We start from the raw sequence: 12,873 nt of genomic DNA, 5'->3' as shown, positions 1-12,873 counted from the left end.
GGACAAACCATGACTAATTCTCTAATACAAAGAATCATGCCTTATAAGACAGAAGCTTTCTTGCTGAACTGCAATTTTACAGAGATCTGAATCTTTCCAACAGGAGAAACTTACTAGTGTGTGTTTGTTTAATAGATCTGGGGTGCTTCAAAGGAGTAGGATGAGAAACAAAAAGGCAATCCCCACCAAGTCAGGGAAGAGCTAAAGTTCTGACAGAATCCTGTCCATCCGGGAAACACAACAATTTACCTGTGGCTTTGGTACAGACGAACTTGGTTAATATTACAAATTTCTAGAAGTTCTGCTACATTCAAAAGCAAAATGCGAAGAAAACCAAATTTGCCTTTGATATTCCCTGCCATCTCTCCCATTCGCTATCTTCTTGTATCCTCTTTTATCTCCCTTTTACTAGTTTGAGATTTTTTTTTCTTCGAAAATCAATGTTTTAACTTACTAGATACATATAGTATAAACCTAGTACAGACTAATTTTCCTCACTTTATCCTTCTTATCCCTATAAATCCCTTCCCTCTTTTTCTACCATTCTTTGGTCTCTAACTTTCTTTCTACTATCCTTCTCTTTCTGACCACTTCCCTCCAATTCCCCTTCTATCTTTTCTTGGCATAAAAAAAAAAAAAACTGATCACAAAATATAGGGAAAGGTAGACTTTAGTAAGACAAAGGGTCAAAAAAATATTGTATATGCAGGTAAGTTTATTTCATAAGGATTTGTCCCTTAGAGTTTAAAAAATTACCATGCGTAAATAAATTTCACTAGAACTAGAGCTGCTAGACATACACCAAGAAAATTGCAAAGATAAAGTTTTATACTTTTTCTTAGCTGTCTGAAGTCTTTCAAGAGTCCTTTTGTTTTTGTATATCTTGAACAACTGGCTTGGGGGAGTTGGGGGGAGTTGTAACAAAGGAGAACTGACCTGTCTTTTGCCTCTCACTGGGGGGAGTTGTAACAAAGGAGAACTGACCTGTCTTTTGCCTCTCACTAGGAGAACTGACCTGTCTTTTGCCTCTCACTAGGCTTAGCCTCAGGGCACCTAGTGAGAGGCAAAAAAAGCCTCAGGTCTAGCCTCTCCTAAAATTGCTTTCATACTACATGCCTAGAACTCCCCACTTTACTCTCTCCTCCTACTGGCTCCCTGCAGGGCTATGGAGAATGAGACCAGGGAAAAGCCAGGTTTGGAGTCAGACTGATTTACCTTAGAAGCCCAGCTTCATGTCTTATTAGGCCAGTGAACTTCGGCCAGTGACTGAGCTCTCTTATGAGTTTTCTCATCTGTAAAATAGTGTTCATCAAACCAACCCCATTATACTGTTATAAGCATTTAATTATCTAATCCATAAATGTATTAATCACTCTATGTGGCATATAGTTGTCATTTAATAAATAGCATATATGATTTATATATACATATATACCACACGTACCCATATTTTTCTCACATACACATGCAATTTACCTATCTGCCCTCAATGGCATTCTCCCAAAGTTCTGCCCTTGAAGCATTCCCATTTTTCCAAATTCACAATCAGCTAATGTAAGAATCTAATCACTGAGAATTTGCTAATGAGAAAGAAAAAGAGAAGAGGACAATGACTACTGCCTGCCAACTCAAAATACCCCCTCAGTGGTAAAATATGGCTCTTGGAAACAAAACTGTACTAGAAATTGCATGGGCCAGAGCAGTGACTCACAGTATGAATTTTAAGCAGCATCATCTGGGAGCTTACTGGCAGTAGCTTTCAGTAACTGTGACTGCTTCTGTTGCATGTGCTAATACCTAGGCCATCACTGACTTAAAAATAGGTAAATAAATTTAAATGGATATTGTGTCTCTTTTTATATAACTTAAAGTATTTGCAAAGATATTGCGTGGGCCCCAGAACACTCTACAAAACAAATATCACTCCTAGGAAAATAGAGCCATGAGAAGTTTAAATGCCCATGTTAAGTCTGTAATAAAGCAAAAACTAAAACACAATTCTCTTTTCAAGACTATGTTGACTTCATTAGGTGTAACGAGATATAGAAAGTCCTACTTTGGAAACGCCCCACCCAAAAAATCCAAAATTTATGAAATTGGCAATGGCAAGAAGCTGACACCTTTTGCCACACTAACAGGAAAGACTCTTAAGTAATGGACTTGGTACCTGGCCATCCAAGTCAACCACTTAGTCATTTTTCTAGACGCTATCCATCATTGAGCATCTTCCCAAATTTCATGCAACCTAATTTAAACATCTAACTGGCTGTTCCGATGAGAATAAACATTCAATCAAAGTAAAAGCATGACAACCCTGCCACCTAGTGGCTGTGAAGAAACTGGAGGGGCTCCAGCTTGGGAAAAGCAGCTCTTAGCTACTTAGCTCCTATGTCAAAATACATAGAATTTAATGATTGTTAATATTATAAAATACTAATTCTAAAAGAAAACCTATAAGTCTATTTAGGTTCTGAATTTATCTTGGTACCTATACAAGAAGGTGGAAAAAGACTTGCATTTGTAAAATATATTTTCCTTCAACCTTATACATTTATCAAATTTTTACTGAATCTTCAGAGATTAAACAAGAATTCTAAAGGTTGATTTATATTTTGGGATATTTGTCACACTTTCTCTTAATTTTGTCTGTTTAACTACATCTTTTTCCTAGTCTTCAGATGATTTTTCTCAAATATCCCCCATCTGCCCAAGCCATCATAGAGGTTCCACTTATGCCACTAAGGTGTCCTTAGTCAAGCAGTAATTGTACCATCACAAACCAGACGATGTTTTATTTTAGAGATTTATAAGGACACATGTGGAAACCCCTAAAGAGAATATCTAAAAGTAAAGACCACATGGAATGCTGCAGGAAGTCATGAACACAGCAGGTCAACACAACACAGTACAACTTATTCCTGCCCTAAACATTAGAAGATAAGTGTTCCCAGGCCCACCTGGACCTGAAAGCCAGGGCAGCAGGAGCCTAAAGTGTTCTCCACCATGAAGAGTTCCAACCCATACCTGCTGACGTCTGAAGGCTAAATAATCCAGATTTTCCAGATCTTTCCCAAGTTTCTGGTAGGTTTTCTGGAGGTCAGATTTGTTGGAAACATTTTTAAGAGAGTCAAATGTCCTTTGAAACTGAAATTGAAAACAAAAGTAAATCATTAGGACAGCAGCATATTTTTCCTGAAATTCCTAACCAGCTAACACAGAAAGAGTTGACACTGAGCCTTAGTTTCCTCCACTCATAGTACAGAGATAACAAATGCTAGCTAATTGCCTTTCAATTAAATAATAAGGGTTGATTATAAAGAATTAGAAACTGTATCCTAAGTACAACCAATGTTATTGTATGAATGAAAGTCTATTTAGTCCTCATTTCAACAAAAGAGCATACTGCATTCAAAAAAAAAAAAAAACTCTTCATGCCTTAGCATACACTGCTACTTTTAAAAAGTGCAATGAATGTATAATTTCAAGTCATAATGAGGAAGTATTAAAAGAGCTCTCACATTCCAACCATGAAAATAAATTTATGTAAAAGTAGCTGCTTGCCTCTGAAGAAATATCTGTGCAGAATAGGCACCCAGCAAACTTCAGCCAGGAAGATCGCTCAGATCTTATATTTTCAGAAGGTAGGAAAACTAACATTTTAATGATCAAAGCATATGTAGAATATTCAGCAAACATTTATTCATTTCTGCTTTATAACACAGATGAGTTACAAAATCAGTTCTGCTGAATCAGAGCACTTCTGTTCATTTTTAAGTCAGATACTAGATAAACACAAAGGAGACAAATTGCAGTGGATCACAGAATATTGTTCTGCTACTAATAATTAATTAAGCAAAGGGAGCTCACAAGAAATTGAATTCTTGGTTTATTTTAGGAAATTAGAACATACTTTGGAGGATTAGTAATTGAAAATGTCAAGTAATGTCATTTGCAAGACACGCATTTGCTCTCTCTTTATGTCATTTATTTCCCATATTCTCCCTGTTCCATTAAATAGATTTCTACAGATAGAGCCTTCACCATCTTAAACACACCAGAACTCTACTGTGACTATGATGCTATGAGACAGGCTAATAGGATTTTACGGAATATAATTAAGTTTCCAAGGAAATTATTTGACCCTTACTATTTCAAGCTCTATGGAATAAGTCATATTATAATGGCATTCTACTAAATTAAATCCTTAATTTTATGAAAGCAACATGTTTATCTCAATCCAAGGTGGCAGAGGAAAAAGAAATGGGAAATAACAGTGCTAAGCTTCCACAGCAGGACAGTAAATTAAATTCAATAAGTAATCTTTTAAAACCCACTATGCACAAGGCACTATGAATATAAAATACATTTCCTGCTCTAAACAAACTTCCGTACTATCAGGGAGACTAGTCATGAAACTCAGAAATGGCAAAGACTCTGACATTTGAGTGCCTTCTCAGTGCCAGGTTACTTTATACTTTCCAATGTAATCCTCACAGGTGCCAAGGAGTTCCAATTTCTCTTCCCGTTCTACCAGTAAGTAACCCGGGGCTCAGAAAGTTTGAATCGGGTTTTTACTATGTTGGTGCTATTTCTACTCTACCATTAACTCTAACACAAGGCAAAGTAGTAAAGAGAGTGCAAAAAAGAAATTAAAGTAACGTAGTGAAACAGGAAAAACTCATTGATACTAATTGAGAGACTGAAGCCACACAGAAGACACAAGGGAATTTGAGCTGGGCCTCAAATGACGAGAAGAATTTTCAGAACCTTAAATGGGAAGCAATCCTATCCATCAATTTAAATATGCTCAATGTCCGCTCATTTTCCTGTTTTGTAGCATAGTAAACAAATTTCTTTTAACATAATTTTAATGACCATTATATTAACTATTTATTATGTTACATGATCATTTCTGTGCCTTGCCCATTCCTTGATCCCTTCTCACTATGTTCAAATCAAAATAATACCAGATCTAAAATTCTAAACAATTTAGTTTTATTTATAATTAATACAAACTATTTTTCCAATCAGTCTGTGTAATTCCAAGCACTTTCTCTTCCCTACGAAATATTAGCCCTACTTCTTAAATATTTCTTCTTCACATTTATCTTTGTGAATTTTATACAACTCCAAATAGAAACTTTAGGGTAAACACATTTGTAACATCTCAAAATAAGGAAAATGAAAACCAATACTTCCAGGTAATATGTATAAGTCCAAAAAAAAAGAGAGAAAATCCAGTAATGATATATCATCACAAGATGTTTTTATTAAAGGTCAGTGTTTGCATAATGTGGAGATTTTAGCTTGAACTTTCATTATCAGGACTTATATCCTCCATTTATTGATACTAAGTAGCTCAAAATACCCAAACTATAATAATTCATTCATTCGAGTAGATTTTTTCATTTACAACAAATAATTGCCAAAGAGAGGACAAACAAAATCTGTAGTGCAACTTTGTGGTAGATGCCTATTAAACCCACCCTATACCCATCTGCCCACATAGACACTTAAAGATGCTAAAGAATAAAAGCAATAATTTTTCCTTGCAGATGAAGCTGAAGTACAGGAGATAAAAATAAGATAATGGTTATCGTGAGATTTAGATTTTACTCAAAGATATTTGATGTTGACTTGATTTGAGGATTTTTCATTCTAATGGACCCCTATGCTTAATTATTGAAAGAGACCTTTTGAGATTTTCTACATTAGTTCAATCCATTGTAATTTTATTATATTGATTATTTCTCAAAACAAACGATCTCTCAGTTTAAGAGAGGTTGGGAAAAGAAGCACAATTAATTGAAAAGATTTTAATATTCCTGAATTTTACCTGTTCAAAGCTTTGAGAGATAATTTAAAATAACCAAGAACTCCCAAATAACTTGTTGAACATTGATTTAATCCTGTCTTAATAGTTTTAATTCATTATAAACCAAATTAAAACCTAAAGAAAAAATACCCAATGAATAAACCTGAACCCAAAACAAATCTAGGTATGTTCTAAAACTATCAAAACTGAATAGTAAAATGGTCTCTGATTGAGAAACAAATGCAAAGTCTGTCCTATCTGACTACCTTATTAAATATCACAGAGCAGCCAAGAATGAGAAGATGCAAACAATATCTCTTAGCCCAAAATTTGCCATAAAAATAAGCGCTATAAACACCCAAGAGTGTTTTATCACCAAATTCCTTTCTATTCAGGTTCTGATTCAAGATGGCAATGTAGGAAGATTCCAAACTCACCTTTTCCCACAGACACACTAAATATATAGGTATATATGAAACAATTTCCTTTGGGGGGGAAAAAAAAAACCTAAAAAGTGGCAGAGATACCTCTTCAAACAGGCAAATGAGACAGAAACCACACTGAAGCAAGTAGAAAAGGTGGAGACACAATCTCACTGTAAACCCCACCCCCGACACAGCAATCCACAATCAGGAAGAAATTCAAAACCCAGAGCATCTCCCTGAGTGCAAGCTTTTTACCCCACATCAGGCATCCCATCTTTAAAATCGTCACCTGGCTTTGAAGAACAATGGGTATCACATCCACAAGACCCATGGGACTGCAGTGAACTGAGAAAAGGCTTTTAAAGGGCTCACATGCAGACTCAATCACCGTAGGGTCCAGTGCAGAAGCAGCCCTTTGAAATGAACCCCAACTTTATGTGAAAAAAAGATTCATTGGCTAATTGTACAGCATTGGACTGAGGGGCAGAGGCCTGCTGAAATACTCTCTGGGAACAGAGGCTGGTGGATACCATTTTCCTACTCTCCCTCTGCCCTCCTAAAGCCTACAGATGTCATGTTTCTACTTTTTTTTCCTTCTTATTTTTTCTCTTTTCCTTTTCTCCCCTCCCCCCCCCCATTTTTTAGTGAGTGCCACCTTTACACCTCCCCTCTGCTTTGCTCCAGCCAGTGGGCACCATCTTCACACTCTTCCTATTCCACACTCCAGAGCACCTGTATCTCCCAGAGAGGAGATTCTATACATGTCCGGTGCCCCAGGTTTTGTGCCTGGTGACCTAGTTTTTGCAGCTGCCACAGAGGGGACACCTGCAGCTCTGGAGAACAGGGAGGTTTATGCTTCTGGGTCTCATGAAACTAATAATTGGAGAGACAATTCTTGGCTACCACTCCCAGGGCACTGCACAAATACCAGACTGAAACACATCTCCTGTCTTTCTGAGAAAGAGACATATTTGCTCGCTCATAAGTCTTGGACTGAAGGTAGGTTTCTGTTTAGCACACTTGCGGGGTCTATGGAGGTAGTCTCATGGAACGGAGGCAACTAAATGCAATTTTTGCACTCTCCCTCTGTTTCGCTCCAGCTCATCAGTATTTTTCAGAAAAGATCTTATACCCTTATCTGGTGCCCTAATTTTTGTGGCTGTTGACAGGGACATCTCTAAATTGAGTGCTCTAGTGGCCAGTGGGGTTTATGCTCATGAGTCCCATAGGACTGCAACCAACAGAGAAAGAGTTCTCAAACATATATCACCCTCAGGGTTCAGCAAGAGTCAACAGACCCAGTAGCTCAGTCTTAATGTGAAAGATGCCTATTATTTTATCATCATAGCTACAGCCTGGGGCAAGCTTGTAGTTAAACACACATCTAAGGGCTGACTATAAACCTTTCCTGAGACATTGCAGGGCAGGCACTATCTCGGCGCTTTCCCTCTGCCATTCTCCAGAGCACCCCCATCCCTCATAAGGGAGTTCTTTTATGGGTCTAGTGCCCCAGTTTTTATCTCTGGTGCCCTGATTTGTATGGCTGAAACCCAAGGGATTCCTCTTGATTGCCTGGCTTTTGTGTTCAAGGGGTCTGCATTCCTGGGTCCTAAGGGAATGTAACAATCATAGACACAGTTCTTGGCAAGCTACCACCTCCAAGGTACTGCAAAGAAAGGAGACTGAAACGTACTACAGCCTTTCTGTGTACGAGGACTACAGAAGTTGTTCTCAGAAAACAGAGACTGGGGACACCATCTTGTGCTCCCCCTCTACCTCACTACAACTCACCAGTATCTCCCAAAAAAAGGAGATTATATACTCATCTGGAGCCCTGATGCAACTGCCACCCAGGGGACACCTCCAGATTGCCTGGCTCTGGTGGCCAGCAGGGCTGATGGTAGCAGTACCCAAAAACTATATATATTTGCATTCTTCAAAAGCTACTGCTTAAGGGTCTGGCTTTCGATCTAGGTTCTGATTGAAATCTTCCCATCTGGAACACTGACTGGTCTCGGCATACCCTCAAGTACTGGAAGTCATGAAAAGTAAAATGGGATGTTTGAACAATAACAAAGGTTAGGGAGACTAAGAGCTAGGGAAGGGTTGAAAGATACACAAGGCCAATACTTCAAGACTAAGGGAGGTGACTGTTTCATTTAATGCTTAGAAACAAATGCAGAGTCAAGCAAATTTTTTTAAAAAGAAAGAAAGATATTCCAAACAGAAAAAGTTAAAACCTCAGGAAAAAACCCTTAATGAAACAGAGATAGGTAATTTACCTGATAGAGACTTCAAAGTAATGGTCATAAAAATCATCATCAAACTCGGATAAGAATAAATTAACAGTGAGAACTTCAACAAAGAGATAGAAAATATAAGAAAGTACCAAACAAAAGACACAGAATTGAATAATATAATGCAATAGTCCCTCCTTATCCATGGAAACAATCCCAGGTGAATGCCTGAAACCACAGATAGGACCACACTCTAATATACATTTTTTCCTTACATGTACATATTTTTAATAATGTTTAATTGATAAATTAAGCACAGTAAGAGATTAACAACAATAATTTTTAATGAAATAAAACTATTATAACAGAATACTTAAATTAAAGGTATATAAATGGCTTTGGGGCTATTATTAAGTAAAAGAAGAGTTACTTAAACACAAGCACAGCGATACCATGATAGTTGATCTGATAACCTAGATGGCTACTAAGTGACTAACACTGTAGCACATGCAGCATGGATACACTAGACAAAGGGACGATTTACATCTGGGTGGGACAAGACGAGGAAGCACAAGATTTTATCACACTATTCTGAACAGCATGCAATGTAAAAGTTCTGGATTGTGATCTCAAGAAATAGGAGAATAGGAGTGATGTCAGAAACATGGCAGACTGAGACACATCCCCAGATCTCTCCCCTTGAAACAACAGTAAGCTGACCATCTAAAACTCAACAACAAAAAAAACACCCCAACTGCACACCACCATGTCAGAGTGTGGGATCTGTGCATAAGAACTACCACAGGTCAGAACCCTGGGTGTTGGGTGGTGGACTGGGAGAAACAAAGAAACTGACTCTCACAGCTAAAGCTCCCTGTAGAAGGGGGAGGGGAACAGGTGTTGCTGGGAGTTCCATTTAGCTGGTGGCAGTGCACAGTCATCAGGTCAGAAAGCAGAGAAGTGGGGACAGCAGAGAAGTGGAGACAGCAGAGAAATAACAGCTGATTTTTACCTGCTACAGCTGAAAAACCGAGGCTGATCCAAATCCCCATCCCCCAAACCAGAGAGCTCCTCCCTCCATAGCCTCTGAGACTGAACACCACGGAGCCCTAGGGGATCTGAACAAATGCTACCAAAACTGTCGCTAACACTGACAGTGACTGAGACTGAGGGTAGTGAGCATGACTAAAGATCTATAGAGGGGAGAAAAAAGCATCATTAAGGCTTTCTACAAAGCGGGAATCCAAGAGACTTAGCTGCCACCTACTGGAAAACAAAAGAAAAGCACCTTCTTTGCAGCAGGCTAAAGAGAGACCTTTATATAATAAATCTTCTTTCTGGAAAAAAAGCTCAATACACTTCCATTAATGCCCAGGCGGAGAAATTGTCCATTAAACACCATGAGCAACCAAGGTGACAAGGCAGCTCAGAAAGAAAGAAAAAAAATCTCCAGAAAATAAGCTTACAGACATAGGAATATGTGACTTAAATGACAGAGAATTCAGGATGGTACTTCGAAAAAACCTCAGTGAGATCCAAAACAGCTCAAATCAACAAGTTCAGGAATCGGAAAAACAACTAGATAAGCAGAGATTGAAACCCTCAAAAAGAACCAAATAGAACTTCTGGAGAGGAAGAATGCACTGCAAGAGTTGAAAAATAAAATAGCAATGAAATAGAGTCAACCAAATGAAAGAAAGGATCAGAGATATCAAAGACAGAAATCTAGAAATAAATCAGAAGGAAGAAGAGAGAAATGGAAGAATGAAAAATAATAAAAGAAAAATTCAAGAACTAGCTGATACCATCAGGAGAGGAAACATAAGAATAATGGGCATTATCAAAGGTGAGGAAAAGGAACGGGGATTAAAAAGCAGACAAATTGTTGATGAGAATTTCCCAAAGCTAAGGAATGAGCTGGAGCTTGGAATTCAAAAAGTCAACAGAATGCCCAATTAACTCAACACGAAAAGGACTTCACCAAGACACATTATATTAAAATTATTAAAAGTCAATGACAAAGTCAGAATTATCAGGGCAGCCAGGGAAAAAAAGACAGTAACCTATAAAAGAAAACCCATTCAATTATCCTCAGACTTCTCAGCACAAACCTTACAAGCCAGAAAGGAGTGGAATCAAATATTCAAACTTAAATGAAAGGAACTACCAGCCAACAATAATGTATCCAGCTAAGCTCTTCTTTAGATATGAAGGAGAAATAAAGACCTTTCCGGATATGCTAATATTAAGGAAATACTCCAGTATGAACCTGCATTACAGGAAATATTGAAAGGGGTCAGCTCAACTAAAGTAAAATGACATAATTAGGAGTAAGACAACTAGCAGACAGATAGAAGCAGAGAGTGCAACCCTTAGTAAAAATAGGGTATTATAAGTTTAAACAATATGATTTGCTATAGCAAGATATTAATGAATGTTCAGCATACATAAGGACAAATTGAAACAATGACTGAAAAAGGGAGAATTCAAAGATCCAAATTTGCAATGGAGAGTGTAGATAAGACATGTGCAGAAGAAAATGGATGACTGTGTGTGTATGTTTATATATATATAACTGTCATATTCATAATGTCATACATATGCATACTTGTAACCACATGCCAAAGATTCAGAACTGAAGTATATAATGTAATACAAGAAGGACCAGAGGAACAACTCATAAAACCTAACCAAAATTAAAAAATAATAAAAAAATTTTTTAAAAAAAAACAGACACAGAAGGACAAGGAAAAAATGGAAACATTGAACTACCAGAAACCAAAAGATAAAATGGCTATAAGATGACCTCATACTTCAATAATTACCCTAAATGTAAATGGACTAAACTCACCAATAAAAAGGCACAGAGTAGCAGAATGGATCAAAAAACAAAACCCAACCATATGCTGCCTCCAGGAGACACATCTCAGTTCCAAAGACAAATACAGACTCAAAGTGAAAGGGTGGAAAATGATATTTCAAGTAAATGGCATTCAGAGAAAAGTGGGCGTACTGGTACTAATATAAGACAAAATAGACTTCAAAATAAAAAAGGCAAAGAAAGATACTAAGGGACACCATAATGATAAAGGGAATCATGAACCAAGAAGACATAATATTTATTAGTATCTATGCTCCCAATCAGGGAGCCCCAAAATATATAAAGCAGTTACTAACTGAACTTAAAGGAGAAATAGACCAAAACATTATCATAGTAGGGGACCTAATACCCCACTGTCAGATATGGACAAATCATCCAAACAGAAAATCAATAAGGAAATAACATCCTTAAATGACACATTAGACCAACTAGACATAATTGACATTAACGGAGCCTTCCATCCCAAAACAGCTGCTTATACATTCTTCTCTAGTGTATATGGAACATTCTCAAGAATTGACCACATACTGGGACACAGAGATAGCCTCAACAAATATAAAAGGGTTAAAATCATACCAACCATATTCTCTGATCATAATGCTTTGAAACTAGAGATCAACAGCAAAAAGAAAGCAGGAAGAACCACAAATACGTAAAGATAAAACAACATGCTACCGAAGAATAACTGGGTCAGGGAAGAAATAAAAGGAGAGATCAAGAGATACATAGAAACAAATGATAATTATAGTATAACATATTAAAACTTTTGAGACACAGCAAAGTGGTCATAAGAGGAAAGTTCATATCATTACAGGCCTATCTCCAAAAACAACGACTCCAAATAAATAACCTAACTCTTCATCTTAAAAAACTAGAAAAAGAAGAACAAATGAAGCCTAAAGTCAGCAGAAGGAAAGAAATCATCAAAATTAGAGCAGAAATAAACGAAATTTGAAAACAAAACAAAAAAATAGAAAAAAAATATGCAACAACGAGCTGGTTCTTTGAGAAGGTTAATAAAATTGACAAACCCCTGGCTAGACTCACTAAAGAAAAAAGAGAAAAAAACACAATTAAACAAAATCAAGGATGAACAAGGGGAAATTATGACAGATACTGCAGAAATACAAGGGATCATAAACAAATAATATGGAAAAGTATATAACAAATTTAATAACCTAGAAGAAATGGACCAGCACTTAGAAAAATACAACCATCCTAGACTGAATCAAGAAGAACTTAAAAATCTAAATAGACCAATCAGAAGTATGGCAATTGAAATAATCATCAAAACATAAAAGTCCAGGACCAGATGACTTCACCAGTGAATTCTACCAAACATTCAAAGATTTAATACCTATTCCCCTCAAACTCTTCCAAAAAATCAATGATGAAGCAAAACTTCCCAACTCATTTTAGAAGGTCAATATTAATTATCCTGATGCCAAAACCTGGTAAAGATAACACACAAAAAAGAAAACTACAGACCAATATGTCTCATGAACACAGATGCAA

The 12,873-nt window shown here is 37.0% G+C and overlaps 1 protein-coding gene across 3 annotated transcripts in view; it reads right to left on the bottom strand.

Moving 5' to 3' along the window:
* Nucleotides 1-12,873, bottom strand: part of CTNNA3 (catenin alpha 3) — a 1,366,626-nt gene that overhangs the window by 1,239,427 nt on the left and 114,326 nt on the right. For all 3 annotated transcript variants that reach the window (XM_036222548.1, XM_036222546.1, XM_036222547.1), the window contains exon 5: nt 3,025-3,144. In XM_036222548.1, coding sequence (XP_036078441.1) covers nt 3,025-3,144 — 120 coding nt within the window. The remainder of the gene's footprint in view (nt 1-3,024; nt 3,145-12,873) is intronic.

Source organism: Rousettus aegyptiacus, unplaced genomic scaffold (genome assembly GCF_014176215.1).
Source record: "Rousettus aegyptiacus isolate mRouAeg1 unplaced genomic scaffold, mRouAeg1.p scaffold_m13_p_6, whole genome shotgun sequence".
NCBI lineage: Eukaryota > Metazoa > Chordata > Mammalia > Chiroptera > Pteropodidae > Rousettus > Rousettus aegyptiacus.
This window is presented reverse-complemented; position numbering and strand designations above follow the sequence as displayed.